This window comes from Cyprinodon variegatus, unplaced genomic scaffold (assembly GCF_000732505.1).
Source record: "Cyprinodon variegatus isolate N-32 unplaced genomic scaffold, C_variegatus-1.0 Scaffold1735, whole genome shotgun sequence".
Classification (NCBI taxonomy): Eukaryota; Metazoa; Chordata; class Actinopteri; order Cyprinodontiformes; family Cyprinodontidae; genus Cyprinodon; species Cyprinodon variegatus.
This window is the reverse complement of record NW_015152188.1, coordinates 40628-67159: the sequence shown is the minus strand read 5'-3', so window position 1 is coordinate 67159 and position 26532 is coordinate 40628. Positions and strand designations below refer to the sequence as shown.

Genomic DNA, 26532 nt, shown 5'->3' with positions numbered 1-26532 from the left:
TGGGCGAGAGGCGGGGTACACCCTGGACAGGTCGCCAGTCCATCGCAGGACAAGCCTTGACATATATGCTGTTAAAAAAGGGAACAAATTAACACAGGAGCAAAAGGAAAGAACTATTCTGTGTTAAGTGCACTGGTATCCGATACCAAATATCAAATCACTGATATCCGATCCTGCTAATTAGTCTCATTGGAGGTAATATCCGCTGGTTATACTCCCGCAGCAGTGTGTCACAGTAGCTTGTTGCAGGTATGACGCAGATATTTTTAATTTATGCCCAATTTTAAAGTGTGGTCTGTGGTATGTTATTCCACGCCACAATGCAAGAGGGACTATCATGATCTAGCTTTGGGTCTAGATATGGCTGAGGCGGTGAGGTAGTGGGAAGTTTGTGCGACAACAGAGGGACATGAGGGCGAAAAAGAGCGGGGATCCAGGTGGAAAAACGGTCCCAGCGTTCGCGCGCACCTCTTTCTTCTAGCTGGTCCATCTTCATTAGTCGTTTCCCACAATAGCGGTCATACAAACAATACAAGCCGGTAATGTACAAAACAGCAAATATGCATAGTGTAGAGTGGGTGTAGAATTGACCAATCAGAGGCCCCCTTTCTCTCCTTCCAGCAACGTTATATGCGGCACTGTATTTTGGAGAATTTTGGAGAGTTTCACGAGAGTATCTGCGGAAGGGGGTGGGGACCTGCGTTAACTGCGACACACGCAGATGACCTGGTTTCTGAGTATAAACCAGGCTTAAGAAAGATCACAATGATTAACATATCTCTTGTAGAGATGGTTTAACCAAATATTTTGAGATTTCCAGAGATTTAGTGTATCTCTGGTTATTGAAAAGTCCAACAAAAATTACTGCTTTAGGAAACAGAAATGTTAAAACAAGGACTGTATCATAGTCTTCTTCCCATGAACCATCTTGTATTACGGTTTCACCCAGATAAAAACAAAACAAAATGTGTAGATAATTTTGAGAGGATTCTCCTAAACTGCATAAAGGAGGCCTTCTCTGTGGGTGTAGATGCTCTGCACTTGATCTACATGAGGAATAGGTCAAATGAGAATGTGTTATAACTAAATCCATACACAGCCCTTTCCCGTTCAAATCCTGTGTAAGGTGCTGTTTGTCAACTGCTTTTAACGCTCTAATCCCTGACAAGATGGTACTGAAGCTTCTGAACCTTTTACTGGCCCCGTTCTGTGATAGTGAACCAGGGACTTTCTCACTAGCAGCCCCCAGGTGGTGAGAACAGAGAACTGTAGGTCATCTACCTGGACACCCCCAGGATTTTGTGCTCAGTCTACTCCTCTTCACCCTATGCACTCAGGACTCTGCTACAAACCTGGTTGTGTACTTCATGTACAACACCCATGTCGGTTGGTCTGGGATTGTGGGATGTCCTGTCCCTGATCTGGATTCCATATAAACCAGACAGGTTTAGAAGAGGGCCAGAACCATTGTTGCTGACACCCCAACCCTGCCTTTAGGAAGGCTGAACAGAACCACAAGAACACGGAATTACAGACCTAAAAATAACTGTCCACTAAACCGCTGTGAAAGCCACCCCTTTCTTTTAGGTTCTCACTCTCAATATATGATGCACTTTATTTTTCTAGGTTGATATGAAAAACAACTTTGATTGGCTCTGTCCAGCTTTCTTCTGCTGAAAGTTTTCTTGCTTTGTTTCAGCCTGAAACAAATTAAATTTGTTTATACATACTGTAGCGTCTTACTGCTGATACATTGTAAACTACAGGCACTGACATCAGAGAATTTCTTCCTTTAGTTACAGCTTCAACAGGGTAACTATTGTCTTACCCCGATACAGTCACATTTAGGTGAAGGTCTGTTTACTTTCCACATGTTTCATAGGTCAATCTTTTAGTCATTAAAAAAGCGTTTATTCCAATGGCTTTATTAACCAGAAAAAAAGTGTTTAACAGAACTGATTTTTGCAATAGCAGATATTTACCAGATCAAATTTACAGCAGGGTAAAAGTAGTTGATAAAAAGCTATAAACATTTACATTGGTATCCTGAATACAACAATGCATTTAGGTAAGCTTTCTGTTTTATTTTCATGCAAGAGGCCCAAATCGTACAGACTCAAACCTCTCGAAACCACCTTCCCACTTCCACCACAACCAACAACATCATTAACCCCCCTTACTCACTCACAGACACGTATACACAGATAGACTTGGGTGGCAAAGGAACAAAAAAAAATAAAAAAATCGGCATAAAAACATAAAGACAAAGAGCCCCATTAACATTTCTGAAATTCTTCCTTCTTTTTTCGCCTCTGGTTACACACTTGTGTTACAACTTGGCTGGCTTCTTCTTAACTGGATATTATTTTATTTGGACTGGGGCCAAGTCTCAAGGGGAGCAACCTTGGCTGTGTAAACAGCTGTCACCAGCAGGATTCATTACTAATAGTTATCGGTGGACAGGGGTCACGTGTAGTTTACATGTTTACCAGCTAATGGTTTTAGAGATGGCACTGCCTCGGTGCTGTCATGAAAACTAGTAAAGTGTAACTGACAAAGGAGGGCTGGTTTGCATCAGCCGTTTGGGATAAGCGCATACACGAATCTGAGCAGCTGTGAAGTTTTCATTTCTTAAAAAAAGAGAAAATGCTCTTCCACTTTAGAGATTCTGTATGTCTTCTCTAAAAGCCTCATATTGAACTTTTTTCAAATATTTTTGGTATGAAAAAATTCCCGATCCTTATTGGCACCTTCAGCCTGTTGGAGCTTTACGGTAACAGCATCCAAGACCTGGGAACCTGATTTGCGACACATTAGTAGCAGCAAACAGTGCAGCATGTTGGTGCAAGACAGGTATGGCACCACCCATCTCGAACCATTGTGTCCATTTTACTGATACTCTTGAAGACTTCATGCCACCCTGACATTTTGAAACCAAAAACTTTAGCATTAAAAGTTCCCCTTTACAATCTCTGGCATTTTAATTTTCAATTCTGTTCCATTTATTTTCATAGAACAGACTAATGTTACCCTATAACCCCTTTACAGGATAAAACGATCTAAATCTGCATCAACATATATGGAATAAAATTCACCCAAAGGGACTTTTAAATCAGGCTAGTTCATCCAATAATAAAGTCAATAACAGATCAACCAACAGTAGCTCAGTCTAAATCAAGTTAGAATACAATAAATATAACTTTGTTCATCATAAAATGCCATGTTATAAAATGTCATTCACTGAAAGCTAAACTAAATTCACAAGTCAAAGAGAAAAATATGTCGACAGTTGAGAGGAAGCACTTCTTTAGACACGAAAGGAGACACAACAGCAAGAGGATCTGGATCAGGAAAATCTTCTATTAAACTAAAATGAAGGGGTGTACAGAAAGATTAACAGCAGTAAAAGCTCAATTAATAGCAAGGCCAAAGAAACTGAAAAATATTTTAAAAGAAAATAACTATAAAGAAAGATCAAAGTTAATGGTAGCAATAATATATTTTGATTAAGCTCTATATTAGTCCAGTAGATTGTATAGATTCAGTAAAGATGTTAGCAGCTGATTAAAACAGATGGTGCTGAAAGTTCAGACCGGTTTCCTGGAACTGTGTCCTGCAAATGATCACATCATCAAACCACTTCTTCATCCCAACATTCTGGAAACTGCAGATACCCCAGTTCCTTTGCAGCTTTAAGCATTTTGTCCAACCAAAGTTTTTGCACCACAGCGTTATATGCTATGGTTTATATGTCCTTTTCTGCAATGAAATCTTAGTACTTTATTTGAATGTCTTGAAAGTTATTGACTGGAATGAATGAAAACAATAATTTTAAACAAACAAGTAAAAAAAAAGATCAATTTTTTTTACAAATTCACCATATAATTAAGTTATTGCTTACGTCTGAAAAGGGGGATAAAGAAGTGAAACTTACCTAATCTGACCCCTTTCCTTTCCTACAGTCCATAACACCAACATTATTCCCTATTCCTATTTATCTTACGGGTCTAAACTGCTCCAAATGAACAAACAAATAAGTGCATATAAATGTATACACATCACACATGCCTGTACACATCTCCATCTATACAGTTATTATACCTATTATACCTCTCATAACCATCTACCTTTCAAGCAAAATGACTTGTCGTGAGATTTGTGAGTTCACAAACTACAGAAATTACATCTTGCCAGAAGCCAAAAGATGCATTAGCCTCCATAAAGAAATGTTTTGGACCAAAAAAATGCAGTAACGTGTATGACAGCACCATGTCAACCAGAGGCGGAAAGCTGAAGAAAAAACTAAAATGTACTACAGTAGTGTAGGCATAGACATCGATAGACCTTGCATTATCAGGTGAAAGGTGGGCCGACAGAGCGTCCATCTTGGGCCAGAACATGCTGCTGTCAGAAATAATACATATCAATTGAGGCAAATGATACTTTATGACTTAAGAAACCCTGAATCCGGCGAACTCGCAACAGATTTCCAGATTAATTGGCAGAATGTGAATGTCCTTTCACGGGCTACATGAGACCAGCTGGGGTTTTCAAATTTAATATATAATTTCAATTCTGTATTGACGGCAAACTTTTAAAGCTACCTCTCAGGATGCCCAACTATTCTACTGCCTATTGAGGCACACATAAGAGGAGACCACAAACCAGATCCCGTGGAATTATCATCCTCATGTTTCACAGTTACTTGTCAACATAATATGAACTAATGCATCGCAGGGATGGAAGCAGAGAAAAGTACATTCGACACCCTTCTTTCTAAAAAGTGTGAAAGAGAGCATATAGTATATATATATATATATATATATATATATATATATATATATATATATATATATATATATATATATATATAACTATATAATTGAACATTGGACAACCCATAATGCAGCCTCCATGGACCGAGTCGGGAGCATCTGTAGTGCAGTTTTACCTGAATAACAACAAAACTGAAAACATCTATTTTCAGACAGACCAATTGCAAACTTCCTTTTATTCTTGTTTTATTTTTATTTTATTCTTTTTTATTAATCCATTTTATTAATGGATTAATGGTACAACTGCCAAAGCTGTTGACTTTTGTGTGTCATAATTAGCAGCTTTCCTGTAAGAATTGTCCTAAACCACAAACACCTGCAGATGGTCACTGAAATCATTAATAAATCCAATGTTATCTAAGAGGTTTGTAAATATATAATCTATTCGAGAGGCCGTATGAGTTGTGATCCTACTGGGTCCGATGGTTTTTTAGATAAAGGCTCAAACTGTACGCTGTATTTATAAGCTCTAAACCAATGCTTCTCTGAATTTGGCGGATCATTATTAAAGTCCCCAAAGATGAAATACACCTTCTGGTTTACATTTATAAGTGTTTCTTCAAACTACACCCTAAATATTTCCATATTGGAACCTGGTGTTCTATAGAAATGTCTAAACAGAACATTTTGTCTCTTTTCCATACAAACTTCAGTCATTATAAGTTCACCTATGCCCTCAATCAGTTTTGTCATTTCATCCATTATTCTATATCGCAGGTTTCTGTCCACAAATACACACCCACTGCTCCACGATTCTTATCCATTGTATTCGTATTATTAAATTCATATCCCGCCTGCTCAAACTGTATCCCCTTTTCTTGACTGATCAAGTTTTCTTATATTGTAACAATGATAAATGGTTGTGTGAACTGGTCTATGTAGTCTTGGTTGTTGTTATAATTGCATGCAAACTTGAACTTAAGAAATAATTTATTTACTGCTTTCACGACCCCATTGTATTACTCTTCAGTATAGTAAATGCAGAGATGAATAATATCACTGTTAAAATTAGTGTCACTACTATTACCTTCTGTCCCTGCATGGTACCACTTAAAATTCTAAAGTCCTAAGGTCCTCTGTTTCTCATAAAAACCTTGCATGCAGTATGCTGTCCACATTGTCTGGATTTTCCCTTGCTTTTTGTAAGAACCTGGAGGTGATTCAGCATTCCTTTTGGTCAGGTGTTCATTGATATACACGTCGATCCCCCTCAGCCTCGTGTGGAGGAGTTCTGCATAATACGCTGCAATTCGGGGGCTGAATTTCCCGCGCATTCAAACATATTCTAATTACTCTGCAGATACGCCCCTGAAAGCTTTGACACAGGAAGCCACGGTTGTTTCAATAGTATTAGAAGACTTTCTTGACATGCTGCTTGTTGTTGCATAAAGTTTGTGCGTTGCTCTTGTTTTTAACCGTCATGTAGTAAATAGCATAACCAGTGCAGTGCTGGGAATACGGCCTGTCTGGTGGCTGCAGTTACCCACAGTACCAGTCGTGTAATGCATGGGTCAAATTTCCTGTTTCATTACAGATATTTTTTTTTTTTTACTGAAAAGTTTGCCCATTTCTTTGTAAAAAAAACAAACAAACAGATTTTAATGAACTCATAAAAAAGCAAACTGGATCCTATTTTGTTGGTGTTGGATCCATCTTGATTTTTTTTCCTTTTTGATGGTTATATGAGGGATCCTTAATGTTAAGAGGTTTTATCTGTGCACTTTAACTGATAATAACACTGGTCCCTCAGTCTGTAATGCACCCACTTTTGACCCTGGAGATCACCTTAGATCTGCCTGTTGGCCCCAGCAGGTCAAAGGGGGGTGTGAGGCTGTGGTTTCTTGAAGGGTTAATGAGGATGAACTCTGTAACAAACAGCCAAATTGAGATCCCTGTTAAAAAAAAAAAAAGGTTCAGATTAATGCTTTATTTGACTTTTGTCTTGTTTTTAAGCTCTTTGCGATTCCTATCGGCGAAACTTAACCTTGCTTGGATGTGACAAAAGTTGTTTTTTTTGTACTATTTGACCAGGAGCCAATAATTATTTTGAGAGTGGGATTACTTTTTAAACGGCCAAGGTTAGTCAGCTTTTCCCATTATTTAATCACTTTTTTTATTTTAATAGCTCACCCCGAAATGAAAGCATAACCCCAGGTACGTTTTGAAAGAATTAGGAATGCTACCTTAGTGTTGGGTGCAAAGAGACCTTGAGGGGCAGGGCTACATGTGTTAATGACCCGAGTTGGTTAAGTGGAGGTGTGGTCAGGAACGTGGGGCTGGGTGGGTGTTAAAGAGGAGCGCTATCTGAGCCTAGCTTAGCCTTTTTGAAGCATGAATAGTGAGTTAAGGGATGTTTTTAAATGCAGTATGGATAGAACTTTAGAGGTGGAGGATTTTTTAACCCCCCTTGGCACCTGAGGTTGTGGTCCAGAGTCTTAGCAGTTCAAGCTGATTGCCTTAAATCTCTGACTTAACGATACCCAAAGTCGATGCTGCTGAGGTGACTTATTATGGAAGTGAGTTCCTGAGTGGGTTTTATTTATACCTAATTTCAGGGCTGTACTGACAAAGGCCTGTATCCAGGACACTGTTTGTACTAATAGGAAGATTAAACTGCAATAGCATAACTAATCAAACAGTGAAGGATTGCTGTAGAGTAGAGACTGACATTTTTTCGGGAATCCCACGGGTCACGCGATTCCCGTGGGATTCCCGTGAGATGGGAGTCAGTATTAGTAACGATCACGTGATTGGGACGGTACGGGATTAAATATTAACGGGAGCAGACGGGAGCGGGAGCAAACCAATAGTAACTAAAAAAAACTAGGATCGATGCCAAAAAATAAAATAAAATAGAAAGAAAAAAAATCCAGTACTGGCGCCGCCATTTTGTAGTTTTTTTCCTTGAAGCCTACACTATAATGCGAGTCAAAAAAACTACACGACCCAAAAACCGACAGTGCTTCCGCTCTGAGTTTTTCACCCGCGATCAAAAACAACAATGGAGGGACCAACAGTTACTACAGTTAGAAACAGGAACTTAACTGACCCTTCATAGAAATTCAGATTCAATGTATTGGCAGAAATCTTCTTGAAGACAACAAGAATGGGAGTGGTGCGGGAGCGGGACTCATTCTGAATGGGAGCGGGATGGGATTATATTTCTACTCTGGCCCGGGATTGGGACGGGACACCATTTTTTTCTGTGGGAGTGGGGTGGGACAGGAGTGAAAATCCACTCCTGTGTCAGTCTCTACTGTAGAGACAATGAAATAATGCAGCCAAATGTCCACTGTCGCCACATGCTTCTCCAGCCCCAATAACTGGTTTATACAGTTTAACTTGGTTTTTGGCCTGAGTTATTTAAATTACATGTAATCTGACAAAAAAACAGAAAGGATCTTCAAGGGAGCAAATGTTTTTAAAGAAGAAAGTAACTATGCAGTAATAAGTAATAAAAGCTGAAGTCATTTATATTTGAATTAGTAATACATTTCTAAACTGATTATCCAAAAATAATTCTGTGACTCAGATTTTTAGGATATATTATGCACTCTGGCCTGCAGAAAGTCTTCACAGCCAGCTCTTTATCTTTTCATGATCTGAAAGTGAAGATGGGGTCAGTCAAGGTGATGACAAATGGAAGAGGGATCATGAGTTAGGGTGGGAGAGAGGGAGGAATGCTTCATGGGGTGCAAAAATGCCAAGCATGCCCATCAGTTTGATTGTTCCACCTCTAGGATGCCATTCGTCCCCTCCCACACTAAAGAACAAAAAAGAAACGGCTGCAAAGTCCCTTTTAAGTGCCTCAGCGAGTGAGTTACTAGACAGACAGAACATTAAGCTACAGGTGTGAGAATTAGGTGTTAGATTTATGTGTGATAAATTACCCGCATATGGGCTAATAGGAGCCATTCCACATTTTCCTACACCCTTCGTGCCATTTCTTCCTTCTTTTAAAAGGGCAAAAACATTTCTCCCACAGCTTGAGTGAATTTGAGGCAGTGTAAATAACAAAAATCTTCATATTCTGCATGGTTCCTTTTCTTTGGGGGCTTGTTTCTCACTTTGCTTTGCTTGGATTACTTTGCATGATCCTTTTCATTGCAAAAAGATGTTTTTCTTTTCTCTTATGAGAAAATACTCCCAAGTAAGCACTGTCTACATCTTAGAGAAACACATTTGTTATATTTAAAGTTTCTATGAGCACCATCATTTGCAAGTAGTTTGATCAGCGCTGGAACACTGGAATGATTTTGAAAATTTTAAAAGAATAACTTCCTAAACTTTGCAAAACACCTCCAGGATAGTTGAACTAATCCTTTCCAAATGTGGCTAGAATCACCTCTAAACCTTCAGGAAGAGTAACTATAGGATGATTTATTACACATACAGTTTTGCAGCTAAGGGCGATGGGCTTTTGGCAACAGGTTATAAAGAGAAGAAAGATTTATCCATATTTTGTCTTTGGATCCAATTTTTCAAGTGCATGGTTGTTTACAACATAGATCCTGCCAGGTTATTTTCAGAGACCAGTCCTGTGATCATCATAGGACTCATATTGTGGACTGACTGACACTTGCAATATGAGCTGGTGATGGGGTAGCTTGGACATTTCACTAGAACACCAGCATTTTTATGCAAAAGAATTAATTGAGAGGAATGGCAAAATAAATAACCTGGGAGAAACAGAAACCACATGCTTGTCTTCTGTTTCCTGTAGACAGCAATAAAGTCCATTCTTATGAGTCATAGAATAACTTCTTAGGTGCTTTCACACTTGGTCCTCTAACAATGACCCTGACCAACAATAAGTTTAAAAAACGAGGTAGTTAGGACCAAACATGAATAAAAAAAGATACTTGTGCAATGCAAAAGTATCCAAACCAGACCCAGACCCTAACTATTACCGAACAGTAACATACACTGATATCAACACCTTAGACCTAAGTTTAACCCCAAACTCAAGAAGAGAAATTGTTCTTATTGGAACCACAACAACCTGTATGTCCTGATAAATAGCATTTTCCAGGAAGCTGGTCCCCACACGGTAACAAAACCAGTAACGATTTCGATTAAAAAAAGGACCTTTGGAACTTGGTACTCGTAGAGCTAACAGAATTGACAGCGTTGCGATGCAAGGGGCTCAAACATGTACAGCTGTAAGCCTTTTACACCAAACGAAGCTTCTGCCCCCCTGGCGTCCTCTTTCACAACATCTTCGTCCCCGCTTTCCTCCTCTAAATAAAAAATGTATAACAGAGGAGACTCAAACACAAACTCCCACAAAAAACTCTCCTCCTCTTGCATGTTTCCTCTGTCCATAGCGTTCCTTGAAAGTGTTGTTTCTAAGTCACCAATTTAGTGCTACTTGGGCCCAATGTAATTTCCCATTGGGAACTTACTAGCATTAAGTTGCTAACTGGTTAGCAAGATGCTTGTGAGACACCGGCCACAATTAAACTTGCTTGTGAACCTTCCGCCTCAACAATCCCGCCCCCTTTATATTCAACCAATCACATTCATTTTATTCACTCGTTTATAGTTGTGCACACTGGAGAGAAAATTCGGAAATGCAACGGATGGAGCAGTCGCTACCCTACGACTTAAGTAATGTTTGTCTGAAACCACTTTTGGGAACAAAGTAATTCAGGAATATTTTTCAGGTCTAACATAAAACAGCTAGTGCTAAGTGCAAGTAATGCCTGCCATCCTGGTTGGCATCCTTCATATAATTAGTCCATACATTCGGATGTGAACATGTTGCCAATCACAACACTTGCTTTTATTTCTTACACCTTTAATGCTGCTACCAGACATATTACTTTGACTCTCCTCCTCATTACAAACACATCGGTAATGTAGCATTTTTATCACTTCTCAGCGATTTCCATTGTTAACCATGAAATACAACTGACCAGCTGACTCCTTTTAATACAAGGCCCTTGTCATTGACCTTTTATGGTTTAATGTGGGCGTTTAGAGGCATACTCTTCCACAGAAACCATTCGGCTGTAATTTATGAAGGCCTCGGTTAATTCCAGTTGTATATCCTTTTAGTGTGGATTTTACACAATGTTTTATTAAATGAGACCCCTGGTTTTTAAGGGAGAGTGGCAAGAGAAAAAGCAAGGAGTCAAAGTACAGCTTGCATTTTTCCATGAACACAGCAAACATATGGTAGAAGGTGCTCAGGACACTTGAAGCACACCATTGTGGTTTGGGCATCATGTTATGTGATCCTTTTTTTTCCCAGCACGGTCGGACTTAGCTTGAGCTAGTTTGCAGAGAAAATTGTAAAATGCAATCTTTAAAACTGAATATTTTACCAGCCTTCATCTGTTCAAATATTAATGATGTGCGAAGCTGTTAGAGACATACTCTACAACATGTTTTATTTAACATCTAATAACTGTTCATTTTTTTATGTAACACTGCATTATGGATCACATTAAATAATATTTTATCTATGCTAAAACTTTCATTAGGGATAAAAACCTTTTTTTTTAGCTTGTGCGTTGTCATGGAAAATGGCCAAGGACACTTTATTCCAGAAAAAATCTGAATGTAAGGAGTCCCCTTTTCACTGGGAAGTCGTTGGGATTCACTTGTACTTCTATTCTGACAGTTTGCATTTTGAGTAAGATTGTCACATTAGCATGGCCTCTGTTAAAGATATAAATTCTGCCATATAACACATCTTATTCTGTTTGTAATGTTTTTCTCATTAAACTGTGTTGAGGCCATTTAATTAGCAGATTTTCTTTTACTGACACCACTTGAAAGCAATGCAGTAAACATATCAAATACACCACAAAAAATAAAATGAACCAATGAATGTAGAATGGATTTTTTTTCCCCTTTGCTGAAACAAAAGTTATGGAATTTTATTGTCAGAGTATTTTGTTTCAATTATGTTGACACTGAGCGAGACAATTTTCTGTTATTATTTAAGCTTGAATAAAGTAGGAAGAAATTTATGGGACCTCAGCTCGGAGTGAAAAAGCAAATCTGTTTCCTGACCACCACATCAAGGCTTCTTTTTTATTTTTATTTACCATGTTCATGGAGTTTCCCTTAGTACAGAGAAATGGGTTATGGTGAAAGTGCTACAGAATCAGTGTGACACATATTGCCCAAAACAAATGAAATTGGGTGGAAAATAATATTATAAAACGAAGACCTAAGTTTATAGGGCACCTTAAACTTCAGGATTTGACATAAATAATCAAACTCAAGTCACAGTCCCTCAAAAAGATATTAATAAGGAGTTGAATAAACCTAGGATGTAGGAGTAAACAAGACAATGAAGTTGGAAAGATAAAAAAAAAGAAGTCCTGTAAACGTTTGTAGTCAAACGAAGCGGCATGAAAAGAAAGAAAGAAATAAGTAACTTTTTATAACTTTTTGAACTTATATCCAATCTTTTCTATTCTCACAAAGTAGAATTATGAATATGTATTATTTTTATCCAACAAATGAAAAAAACAAAACAAAGCAAAAACAAACTAAGCTCACCTTAAAACTCCACAGATGTTGTTTGCTAATCGTAGTGAAACCCCCCCAAAACATTATCTTGGTTTAAATGTGAAAATAAGTGGATTTTGTAAAATTTCCACACAAGAGCACAACTCATTTTGACCTGTTGATGTTTCCAAACCAAAGCCACTCTAGTGCTTTTTCCAAAGAATGTGACAGATAATATGGCCATAGTGAACAAAAAAATGCTAATGTTAATGGTCCAATATGTTGCTCTACTAGCTTTGCTGTAAGAGCCAACAATAGACAGTGGGTTTTCTGGATAGTTGCTTTCACAGCCGGCATTATTAAATTTACATACCAGCGGTCCTTGGAGAAAGAGTTGCTGCTGTGTGAAAATGAACAGTTGTGTTTCACTCTTCCATCCTGTCATCCATACATCCATTCTCTATGGGAGTCAGCTAGTGAAAGCTGACAATAGACAGTGTCTGCCCTGCACCCTGGACAGTGGCTGCTCCATCACTAGGCCCTCAGTATTCATTTGTAGCTGTAGTGGTTTATAATATTGACAGAGTTATTTACTGGTCACCTTAGAAGTTAAACATAGAAAACATGTTACCTTTGAACTGTGTCATTTCTAATTAGGACTAAGTTACTACTTCAATTGACTATCTTGACTAAAATAAACACTAATCAGTAAGTTTCTGTTATAAACAATTGTTTCAAGAGCCAAACAGTTACAGCACATGCTGAAAATTGGTGAAAGAGACATGCAACAGACACAGCTGACATCTTTATAACCTTTACATTGAGGGATACTAAAACACTATCAATTTGAACTTTATGGAAAAGATGATATAATGTAGTTTATTTTCCATCTCTGTTTTTTTTTTTTAGCTTTGGAGTCAAATTCTTAAACAAAGAAACAAAAAAAAAGACTCTTAGGGGCTTTTTTCAAAGGTAGCCTGTGAAAAGTTAAGTTCAGAGGTCTAAATAAAACAAAGTATCTGCAATTTAATTTATTAGGGTTTTGGGTTAGGGTTAGGGTTAGAGGTATATGTTAAAGGTATAGTGGAGGATATTCTTTATCGGGGTGGATCATCAAAATAAGTGGTCCTCCTAATTGTCAATCATTGTGGTGATATTCTTACACAAGGCCGTCCTATGTGCTCGTCTCCATTTTCACTTACCGGTATGATCAATGCAAATATCAACTTTGAAACAGAGCATGCACAAGGAGAAATGGGCTCGTGCATGCTATTAATAGGCTTTCCCTCTCAGGAGAGGGTACAGGGTTGTGCATGTGTATTTTTTTAGAAGTGGAGAGGGCGGGTCTTTTCAAAAATTCAAATAAAGTGGAAGTCCGTTATTATACTGTAGATAATATTATGGGTGCTGTTATGTGATTAAAGGGGAGAAAGTTAGCTCGTCATTTACGTGGATTGATTCCTACGTGGTCATCTTGTCGGGGGTTTTCACAGCTGAAAGCGCAGTTTGTTGCGCTCACTCACTTAAGACTAGAGGAGAAACCTTCTAGAGATGCAGTTTTAGTTTTTTTATTCTGATATCACCCATAGGTGCACTTGTCTTGCATTAAAAGCAAGCATCACATGATAATATGCACACGTCAAATGGTAACGTAATAGCTAGCAAATTGGCCACCTTAAACTTTGCTCTGTTTGAAACAAGGAGTGTAAACTCCTGACACAAACTATGAAATTAATTGTTATTATCTACAAAAAAGAAACCATTTATGAAAGTAAAAAAAAAAAAACTAATGAAAAAATTCTGCTTATTGAAATTTTTTTCTTGGTACTTTTCTATTGTCAGCAACTTTTAGCTTACTGTGCTAACCTTGTGCTATCCTCACACTTTATAACATGACAGAATTTTATATTAACACATTTAAAATGCTGTTATGTTTTATAAAGTACGGTGCTAGCACAAGGTTATCACAGTTAGCTAAAAAGGCATTTAAAAAGGGATTTATTTCCCTCATAAGATGGGGTAGGCTAACTTGTAGATTTAGGTGTTAGCTGACAACTTTAACTTTATAGAATCAAACCAGCATAATGTAATTAACTTCACATGGATTCACAACATATTGACCACATTATTGACAGCCATTGTTTAGAGAGGGTTCTTCTTATGTTTTCCTTTACACAAACAACAGCTTTGTAGAAGCATTCTACCTATAGACATAACACACTCTGGCACCTATTTAGTCTTTGTTCTAAAAAAGTTGTGTAGCTTTCCGAGCGTATGATCATATACACCCTGTTTTTTTGTAAATACAATGCTTGAGGCCCACAGGGATCCTTCAGAAGTGGGAACTGTGGATTTGTTTTGTTTCATGTGCTATACACTCGGTGGTTAAACGTGTAAACAACATGAGTTTATCATGTGCAAGGGCTGGCACTTTTAATCATGTGTGCCTTCCTCTAAAGTCCTGAGAAGTATGTATGTTAAAGTGTTAAAGCTGGTACTCATAATCTCCCAGTGGTTGCTTTCTGTGCATCTTTTCTAAACGTCTGGGTCACTTTGGTTTTGAGGGACGTGCCAAAAAGGCATTACATGATTTGTGAGGGGGAAAAAATGCTGCAGAGGGCTGTTGGGCATGTGTCAGTCTGAATTCATTTGCACTGCGTTTTCACTGTGCAGAAATAAGGAGACAGGCCACATCAACAAATGCAAATCCATTCCTCAGCAAACTAAAAATGCATTTTCTTACAAAATGTTGTTAAGATACATCAGGAAAAAAAGAAAGTTTTCACTTAGGTAAAAAAAAAAAAAAACAATCTGATCCATACAAATGAGTTTTCCCAAAGAATGTCTGAAACCTGATGGCCGTAGACAGATTGATGTAAAGCTCGCTACACATTCTGCCTGTCGTGTGGGACGTGAGTTGGACAGCGCCGCTGCAGACACTGTGAATTGTGGCCTCTTTCCTGACATACCTGTGGCCTGAACCTCCAAACCTTTCCACAGACACACACAAAAGCTAATCTCCCAAGATCAGCACTAAGAGTTTCACTGTCTACACTGTGTGCAGCCATTCCTCCTCTACTTTTTTCCCCCTACTCATACGGTAATTCCAGGATGTGGGATATGCTTAGTTCAGACGGTGTGCGGTCACGTTATCCTCAATCAGTGTGAATTTTGAGATTAGCAACCAGCAAAACAAAGCTTTGAAAACAAAGATTGAGTATGGCTTTGCAAGCCTTGGTTATGATGAACCCTTGCGCTGATTGACCGGCGAGTGATCTTACGACCACACACCCTTACAATATTTTCTTGTTAGAGTGTAACACTGTCAGCAGTGACAGGAATGAACCCAGTTGAAATAAGCTGAAGAGAGAAGCTTTCCAGCCTCAGTTTCCTGCTTTTGCCAAGTTGGCTTACCCATTATGTCAGTGTTGCATACAAACTCGGAGAGGGCGGCCGCAGTGAATGCAACCATGTTAACGTGATTGTCAGTTCGCTGTAAACATATTCAGACTGTGTGTTATACAGAAATATAAAGTGAAGTTTTCAGTTGTGGTCTAATGGTCATATGGCACAGTTAGTTTAAAAGAAAAATCAAATATGAAACACTTTACGTTTGGGCTGTGTTTTACCAGCGAGGAAGATTTAATGCAGCTGCACTCATAGGGGTAAAGCAGCAGCTGTACTTTCTTATTAGGGCCAGATAACTTATGAGATCCTGAATTAAATTAAAACAAAATCTGCGGGCGTGCTGGTGGGGCAGCGGTTAGCGTGCATGTACAGAGGATTTAGTCCTCGATGCAGCCGACCCGGTATCAAATCCGACCTGTGGTCCTTTGCTGCATGTCCCCCTCCCTCATACCCCCTTTCCTATTAGCCTACTGTTGATAAAAACGAGCTACTAGTGCTGTAAAAACTCAAAAACAAAATCTGCATTGATAAAACTCCTAACTATGAATAATGACACCTGTAACTCTAGACTGAGATTTTCATTTTGAGACTTGGAGGAGCCAAGAAGTTTACTGTACTTTCCTCCTTTAGGTCTTGTTGAGAGGGAGCTTTCGGGAGATGAACCATCATTAGTCTGTGTGATGAATAGCGCTGGAGTGTGTACCTCAGGACTACTATAGTTGATGGAGTGTCACCTTAAACCTCATCCCTACAGACCATCAGAGACGTGTTCTGATTAGCACTTCATCTACTAAAGTCTTTGCGGCTTTGGTAGTACGGTATGAACGCAATTTGGTGGGGCCAACATACCTCTCTAAGGAACAGTTCTCAGCTCTTAAGGTTTAAGATAAATGTAAAAAAGCCACAGACATTCACTAACTGATTTTCACCTGATTGCAAACTGTACCTTGCAGTAGACCCACTTAGCAGTAATGTTTGCTCTGGGTGTTTTGTTTTAAAGAGAAACCTAATATGCAGATTTATGGCATGCAGACATGCTCTGCTCTGCCTCTAAGGTTTTGTCCAGCCTGATCTGCTGTGTTTTATGAAGCGTTGTGGTAGGTTACGCTCAGTGTGAGCACTGCTGCTTCCAGGTCTTTGCATGTTATATTTAAAACTTGGCTGAGATCAGCTTAAGTGTCTTTCGTTTGGATTCGCCCAAGGACATTTTCCTGTAAATGGGACACTCAGTAGTTTACATTGAAAGTCACTTATTGTGGAATGGACTGTCTTTTTACTGGCTCCTTTGTCTTCCGCAGGCAAGTCAGTTGTGGCCAGAGCCGCAGCGGTTTTGAGGGCTTTCATCAGCTGTCTCAACACAATCATTTAGGAGGCCAGCTCCGACCAGAATTAATACAATATTCACATCCATAACCAATCATCATTTGAATACTGAGAGGGGAACCAGAGTTTGCATGAATGACAAATTGTTGAGTTGGACGTGTTTACTTTCAGTTAGAGAATATCATACTGATGTATCTATTATGGGTTATGGTCTGTTCATGTTATATTCTGCCGGTCAGCCCTCCCAGTTAAATCTCGCCTGTTTTAAAGAAAAACAAAACAGAGAAAGGTTAATGAAGAAGTCCAGTAGGACAGTTTAGTCTAAGATTTTCACGTTTCTGTCCCCATTCTGCTACTACTGTTTAAATAAAGACAATAATATGTTTTATATAAGGATGTTATTAATTATCATAAATTCTTAGTTTCCAACACAGTTCCTTAAGAATTGGCAAATAGTGTTGTCAAATCTCTACCCAATACATTTATTGGAAAACCAAGAGGCAACGCAATCCACTCAAGTTCTTGCAACAGATTTTCTCTCGATTGGCTTCATTTCTTCACTAGATGTAGAACAGTTTACTGCCAGGTAACAGTTGTTCTCTCACCCCACTTGTATTCATTTATTTATGACTTTTCTGTTGTTTTAATTATCAAAGAATTTTTGACCTTATGAGAACCTCTGAGGAAAAACATCTGAGGGAAGAAAAAAAAATTACAAAAGTTCTTCTAACTTAATAGTTGAAAGTGGCAAGATGTGTTTATTTTCCAAAATGGGAGAAAAAGCACAAATTAGAGTTAAAATGTATGACTGTAAAACATATAAGGATTTGATAAAGTTGGATGAATTTCGCCACCTTCTATGTTGGTCCTCCCCCCTCTGTCATGATCTTGGTGCTCATGACTAGCTTGATTGTTCATTCCATTCACCTGTCTAGCTCTGCCAAGTTCATCATCACTGTTCATCTGTGTCAACTGCTCCAGTCTTTGTTTAACCTGCCTGCTTCCACTCATCAGTGCCAGATTCCTCAAGCCTTCGTTGAGAGTTCTCTAGCATACCTGTTTGTGTTCTGATTGCCTGACCCTGACCCACACCTACCTCTGAGCCTGCCTGTTCCTGTTCTGATCTGTTTGCCTGACCTGTCTTCAGACTTCTGCTGGATTCTGCCTTTGGATACCTGGATCTGTTTACTGACACCGACCTGGTTTTCTTTTCGGTACCTCTTTGGATCTCTGACAATAACTCTGGCTCGAGACAGTAATTAGGTGCTGATGACTGGTTAGAGAGCTGGTTAAATAGAGGAGTATTTAGATCAGATAAACAGTTACGAGAAATGGGCAGAGTTAGACAGGTAAATGAAATGAGTAATTAAGCAAGTCATCCGTGCTAAGATCATGACACCCTCATCCTGGTCCCTCTCCTGACCCTCAGCACAACATCTAAGAGGGACATTAATCATTAATCCCCACAAAGTATATATTATAGAAATCTTCTTTATAAACTTAATTTCTTTCAAATATGTTTATTAAACTTAGCGTGTGAACCCTGTATTGGAATATTACATACTCTTATTCTCTCCCTCCAGAAAATAAAAAGTGGTAAAATTAATTAAAGATTTATTTGACTATGATATTGTTAACAAAAATGTCTGGTATGCCTTACTTTAAGCCAGGACCAATTTGACCTTTTCCAACGTCCTTGAAGCCACAGCCACAAGTTTCCCTGCTCCATAATTAACACCAGTATGCTAATTTTAAATGTAGCCTGCAATCTACAATCTGCACAGCTTTGGTTTTAAGAATGCCAAGAAATGTCCCGTGGTTAAGATTTACCCAAATTAATGGAAATTTGATTTAAATGTGGCCTTGCAGCACAGAGAAATGATCGGTGAAGCTGCTTTAGAAATAGATTTGTTCCTGCATCTTGTTTCATAATTAAAAGCATTCACAAATCTCAGGTTTGGTTAAATGCGGCAACAGCCAAGAGTCACTCCATCAGGATAAATATTGATTTGAATTTTGGGGGGGGGGAAAGAACTTGGAAAATTGCATGTAGTATTTTAATGTGGTAATTATTAAAATCGTTTTCTTTTAAAGACTGTCATGGCTTCACTACCAAGAGGTGATGGTTGATGTTTTCTTATTAATATTTTTTTCTCCTTTGTCCTGCAGCGAGCTATGGAGCATACCCCATCTGTAAAGGTTGCTCAGTGTGCTCCAGGGATAATGGCTGTGTGAACTGCCAGCCCAAACTCTTCCTGTTCCTGCGAAGGGAGAGGATGAGGCAGTACGGCGAGTGTCTTCACGACTGTCCAGCTGGATATTACGGCATGCGCAGCCCTGAAATCAACATGTGCTCCAGTAAGACCCCCTCCATCATCTTCCCACACTACTTGATCTACTGTCTTTTTTTCAGAGCAGACACATATGCCTTAAAATTTGAAAGGCTTGCCTGCTCGCACAGGTTGATGTTCTTAGTGAAGCCTCATCTTTGTATCATGTCCCTCAGGAACTAGACTAAGAATGAGCCGGCTGTTTCTCAACCGTATAGAACACCATAATAACAAAAAACATGCTTAAGTTATAGATGACTAAAGGCACAACTGCAGTTGACACACAGTACCATGAAAAAAGTATTTGAACACTGACTGATTACTTCATTTTTTGCTTCTTCATCACATAAATTATTCATAAAATCAAATGAACAACTGTCCAAATTAACTTTGTTTGACCCTTTTTTAATATCATAAAATAACTGTCAAACTTGTCATTGTGGACATACGTTTTTTTTTTTTTAAAGCAGTAAACAGCAAACTTGATTTATGCCTCACCTTTAGGCTTAAAACCAAACAACCAAAAAACGATTCAACAGTCTGACAATATGGAAAACCTTGCAAACCAACACATCATAACCAGAAATACACACATTTAAAGAAAAGATGAGAAATAAAAGTCTGTGTTGCTCTCAGACTAGAAAGGGGATCTCTAATTAATCACATTGAGAGCCATTATTCATAAACGGAGATAACATGGAAGAGTGGTGAATGTTTCTAAAGTGCATCAATGATTCACTTTAGAGGTCAGAATCCAAGACAACCCTGTACTGTGGGGGGGTACTTACCTCACTTAACATCAGTGCTTATGATCTTACAACAAATTAAAGGAAAAAGCTAAATAACAGCTGAGATTTCTGAAGCTACATCTGACCAAAAATGAAGCAAATACCCATCTCTCATTTACCAAAACTATTTTGATTATCCACAGGAACTCTGTGAAAATAATGCCCTCAACTGATGAAAAAAAAAATAGTATAAACCAGGTAAAGGAAATGATACAAAAAAAACAAGCTAATGGTTTTAATTGGTAAAATACTGGCGTAAAAGATTCAATGTCAACTCAGATTTATTTACTTTTTTAGACATTTATAGTATGTAACATATTTAGCCAATTTTCACCCCTTTGTTAAAGATTTTTATTGAAAGCAGTATTTTTAGTCTCTAGTTATTGAAGAGACCAGAACCTTTGGTCTCCCAAGCTGTGGAACTCTGCTTTACAGCTAATGAAAAATCCAAACAATAACACTGACAAATCAAAATGTTCTTAGCCATACTTGTTAAAGAATAACACTCAAATCCAATTAATGAAAAGTACCTTTCTCCTCCTCATGTAGCACCCTGATCTCATAACCTTATGTTAACATTGAATATGCACTCAGAGATGGAGACGGACTTTGTAGGTTTATTCAGAGCCCGAGGCGTTGGCTGAGTGTTTCATATGAAAACAGTGAGAAACTTGAAGCTTTTTCGTTCCCTGTGCCAAACTTCTGACAGACACACTAAAATGTATCCCCAAAGGAGAGTATCTAAACCTTAAGGCTGAAATATATGAACATGTAGCAACTGCAAAGACAGAAAAGTACTGCTTTCTGCTTAACCTATCATGGCAGCCCTCGAAACAAATCTTTCATATTTTAGTATGAAAATGGCTAAGGATAAAAAAAACGACGATTTCATAATATTTAAAGAATAATGTTGCTGTTTATAAGAAAATATGATTAATCTGCGAAATGCCATTAATCTTTAACAAAGTTGTGAAAGGTATGTTTTACAAAATTGTTCTTTCACCTTCCCAATGATTACATTATATGATCATCTGGAATCTTAATGTAAGAATTCTGATGCTCCTTGACAATGCAAGGCATATCCGATCCGAAGTTGTAATGTGAGGTTGTTTTGGACCCAATCTGCAACTGGACTAAGTCAGATGCCTGAAATGGATTTATTTTAGTGAACATTTTAAGGAATCAGGGATGCGGGAATATACAACGGAAAAAGGAAACAAAAAATCAAAACTAGAAACCCAAATGCTATAGAGATGTGATGAGCTACGTGAAAACTAGGTGAGTATCGTCAACGGAGTGGAAATACAAGTCAATGATAGCTGTGGATATTTACAGAACCATCCCCTGCTAAACAAGCAGGGTTGGACTGCAGATGCCCAAATACGTCTATGAACATAAATAATGAACCTGAACTCAGGTGGAAAGAAAGGAGTCTTGGCGTGAGGGCAAGAAGCAAAACTGAAGCCAGGGTTAAGGGGTGGGACTGGGAGGATGAAGATTCACAGATTTCAGGAATCCTTTACCGGTTCTGGAACCTTTGAGTCTTCTGCTGGAGAACTTGTTCGCATGGAGAACACACTGGGAGCCTTCTCAAAGGACAAAAGGTGGTAAATCTGTAGAATCCGGCATAACAGGAACAGGAACACAGGATAGATCCATCTGGTCACTCTAGACAGAGAACTTGGCATCAGGAACTTGCGGTGACTGATCTGATGGTGTTTGAGGTTGAGGTGACAGCAGTAGCTTAAAGCCAAATGTGGCCTCTATGGCTTAGGGGTGACAGAAAGTGCGCTGTGCTACTTGGAGGTGAAGTGGAGCAGGCTCCATTGAGAGAGAGTCGAAGAGTTTGTGTCTGGGATAGTGATGCCGCCAGAGTTATTGGAACTGATGCTTTGGTGTGGCAAACAGCAAACCCACAAACCGATTGCATATTGAAATGGTTCAACCAAATGGAAACAGCCGTGTATCAATAAACCATAGAGCTTTGCACATGCACCCTCCGTCAACAAAACTCTTTTTTTTAAGTGAGGGTCAATAGGAGACATAATACCGTAATTCTTGCCATTTTTTTTCCAAAATATGGCAACTTATATACTTCTTTTAAACAACCCAAGATCAGTGCCTAATCCTGTGCCATCATGAATCACAACTTTTGCATTCCCTTCATAAAACAACCTTCAGTCCCACTGTTGTTCTGAGGTGATGGTTCTGCATGTTGCAGCTGCTTTCTCTGCTTTAGAACACATTATTTAAATCAATGGGTATTAAGGGATTTCTGTAGAACTTGTTGACAGTCTGAGGAGGCAATTCATTTATATCATGTGGGAGAGTAGTGACAGATTGAGGTCCCTGTTTGTACTGGTATGAATATGTTCTGCTACATTTATACACTGAGTTTTTATCAGGTTAAAAATGCCCGACTTCTACACCAGTATCAGAGTTCCAGAATCCTCAGACATGATCAACTATTGTTGGTTTTTACTTAACTGAAAGAGAAAGACATGTTTTCCACCGGTAACACAAGTGACTTTATTAACATAAGCTAAAGCATCCAGACCACTAAATCCTGATCATGTTTGATTTTGGACTCTAACAGTTCCTGATGTTTTGCGGGTTAGTTTGGATCCCTCGCCTTACACAGCACTGTTAGAACAACATCTTGTATTGTCACGTAGCATGAGATCCCAGAATGAGGCCCGCTTTGAAGTGATCGCTGCTTCACTCATCCCTCTTTTATCCTTTTTTTTGGCCTTCTTTCTCTTCTACTTTACATGTGTTGTTTTTTGTTATACTATTCAAGTCCAGCCTTAGGCAGTGGATATTTTATTATTTTAGATTTAAACCTTTTGACTCTGATGTGCCATCAACAAATGACAGTGAGAATTTCCTCGCCATGGTGGTGAGAGCCTCCCTGTGCTTTTGGCTTGCACAGGGCCCTGGAGCTCGGTGTTACCGCTCTGTTGACATGAGCTTTTTAACATAGCCTCTGAAACATTTAAGCAGCAGCTGCTTGTTATTACTCTAGAGTTTTTATGTATGATCTTATATTCTACATTTTATTTTGAATCTTTGTGGACTGCCTTTGTAAAAGAAAACATATATACTCAGTAAGGATTCTGAAGAATACACCCGAATGTGACATAGATGAAAATTGACAGATAGAGGAAATGTATACAATCTAAGCTCTTTGGACAAACAGAGTGAGAGAGAGAAAAAATCCAAAAGTCTAACCTCATTGCTTAGGAAAGAGGAAATGATAACATCAAAAGGGTTGCTTCTCTTGTCTTTTTAATGGCCAATGAAAAGCAATATTTTTTAAATGGAGGCATATCCAACATCGGGAGCTAACTCCCTGGATAATTCATGAGTTTAATCATTGGGGTTTTTGAGAACATGTAGAACAATGCATGAACAGAGATCTCAAACTACCACAGATTATGATGAACCTTTATTTACCTTAAACATCATTGAAAAGCATCCATCCGTCCGTCCGTCCGTCCGTCCGTCCGTCCGTCCGTCCGTCCGTCCATCCATCCATCCATCCATCCATCCATCCATCATCCGTCCGTCCGTCCGTCCGTCCATCCATCCATCCATCCATCCATCCATCCATCTATCCATCCATCCATCCATCCATCCATCCAGACTATGGGTGGAGGGCTTCACGTCAATATCGATTCTAAAGAAACTGTGTGCAATGAAGCTGGGTTGTGAACTTTAATTGTAAATAGAGAGCTTTTATGTTAGGAAACAGTTTTTTATATGACATTATTCTACATGATATGTTATCTTTCTAGAGGCAAACATGGTTTTATTGTGTTGTTGCTGCTCCCTTCAGCAGCTTGTAGCTACCTTGGGATACACAAAGATTTTTTATCAGCTGTCCATATGAGGCCCCAGACTATTGTCTGTGGGTGTTACCCTGCTATTCTACCAGGAAGATTTATAGCAATTTCAGATTATATTTTAGCTCAAACAGAATTGATGGGTTTGATGCGCAGTCGTGTTTAGCACAATTCTTCACAATAGTTCTAGTTTAACACAAATCACCAAGCCTCAGCATTTTCCATTATGCTGTATTAAAAGCAAAACCTTAGGGGGGAAGAGTTTTGAGCCAACAGATGGCTATGAGAACTGTCTTCTCCACATGAATTATCGTGGAGAGGATTGAGAGTAAGACTAGTTTTAAAATGTTCTTTTTCAGATTGTATTAAGGAACCATAACAGCTGTTTAAACGCAAATGTTTCTCCAGTGTGAGAAAATGAATAATCTGCCTCGCCACACTATGGCAGATTTCAAAGCTTAGCTGCTCCAAGTACCTACTTCTCTGATATTGACTGCCAATATGCCAATGAAGTGTATTAAGGTGAGTGCACCACAGGTGAGTTTCAGGGCACTTTTTGATCAAAGGCCATAGCCTCACACTAAGCTGGTTGCTAGGACAGCAGGGATAAAAGAAGTGACTTGAAGAAGACTCAATTGGCTGTATACACTGACAGCTCTCTTCTCATTAACTCCTTCACTTTAAAGCTTCTTGTTTCTTGTTCTTAATCCAAACTAGAGTGTATTTCCACCACAGTCTGGCAAAGGGAAAGCACAGTTGCTTTTAGCAATTGAGCTTTGTCAAGGGACATCTAATCATCACAGCTTTTCTAACCGCCCTTTCCTTTGCCAGTCAGTAGAATGGCTTTGTAAAGCCAAGCCATACAGACGGTAGCATACACACTACCGCATGCATGCTAACAGTAGCCAGAAAGAGACTAACTGTTACTTTTATCTAACTTAAAAAAATGAAATGTTTCAACTGGAGCCTGTGTGCCTGAATGTCTATTTGAGCTTTAAACTGTGTAAGTATGCATGGGTGCTAGAGCTGGCTGAGCATAAATAAGTGGAGGTGGGTATAACACAGACTGTAGGGGGAGGCTAGAAGGACTGCTGACACATCTGTCATCTGTAATCTCCCTCTGGAAGGTCTTGATTGGCAGGAACACCACTTCGCCTCACCTATTGCTGTTTTAGGAAGAAGTGGAGCAACCAAGTGGAAATAAAAAAGAGTCGGGAAGAAAATGGCAGCTTTAACCTTTGCTGTGAACCTCTCCCAACTCCAATCTCACATGACATGGCTAGTTGGAAGAGGGAAAGCCAGACAGCTTCCATGTCAGCCAGACCTATAGCCCTTAGATTAGGTCAGGGCTGTTCAACTTAGGTTAGAGGTCACAGTTAGAAAAATAGGCTTATTTGCAATGTAAGCCATCTTGCTGTAGTGGTCTAAGCCTGGTAAAGTCTTTATTGGGCAAAACAGTTTGAGTCGAAAACTGTTCAATAGCAAAATAGCTGAATTTAAACAACTATTAAAATCAAAATAAAAAATCATTCTTTATTTACAGAGTTTACAGATATGTTCCAATGAATACCCAACCTAATGCAGTGGTATAGGAGAACAATAAGTGGACAAGTTATGTGAGCGCTCTCTCCTACAGAGCAAGCAATGAATATAAATGATAAATACAACTTCTTTGCAAGACTAAATCATTTATTGACAAAAATATTCATCTTTCATTTAACTTTTTCCAACAAATCTGTTTAGCTAAGCTATTAAAATTAGCTAAAGAACTCAGAAAAAGGCAATAATTAATCAAGTCAACTACACCTAAAAAAATAAAATAATAATACAGAAACCAATTTGTAAGTTTAAAGGGGTAAAGATTAAACTCTAAAAGTTCCATAATTTACCCTTAAAGTGTTTAAATGATATTATAAAATGCAAAGATTTATTTCCATCATATTTACATCCTGCTTTGTATTAGCAGGAAAGAATAGCGACTTTGTACATGCGTGATTCATTTATCATACTGATATGGAGTGGGTCTTCTCTCTGCCTTGATTGGCTTACGCTATGAGGTTACTACAAGGCTGGCCATTACTTAGAGCTTGAGAATAACGTAAAGTTGAGTCGCCAAGTTACTCCAGCAGGGCTGGAGGTTTCTTTCTGGAGGTGTAAGCGGCCATCTGCTGAGGGCGACTGGGGTTCAAGGAGAAAGAAGCAGAGATACAAAAAGGCAGCCCCATACAGGAGACACAGCCAGGTAGACAAGCTCCGAGCCAGCTTGGGATGAAGAGAGCACATCCAGCCAGTCACAGTCAAAGAAACAGGACTACAGTGAAAAACAGGCTGATCTCGAACATCTATAAACAAAGGTGTTGATGGCAGCATCACTGCCAATATTTCTCTCCAGGATGGAGTCACAGCCAAACAGGAACAGACGACTCAAAGCTAGTATGAGAAAAAGCACAGACAGACAGACAGACAGACAGACAGACAGACAGACAGACAGACAGACAGACAGACAGACAGACAGACAGACAGACAGACAGACAGA

At 38.8% G+C, this 26532-nt stretch overlaps 1 protein-coding gene across 1 annotated transcript in view; it reads left to right on the top strand.

The window, feature by feature from the left end:
• Positions 1-26532, top strand: part of rspo2 (R-spondin 2) — an 82859-nt gene that overhangs the window by 18280 nt on the left and 38047 nt on the right. Inside the window, exon 2 of the mRNA XM_015404422.1 lies at positions 19203-19391. Within this exon, the coding sequence (XP_015259908.1) occupies positions 19203-19391 (189 nt within the window). The remainder of the gene's footprint in view (positions 1-19202; positions 19392-26532) is intronic.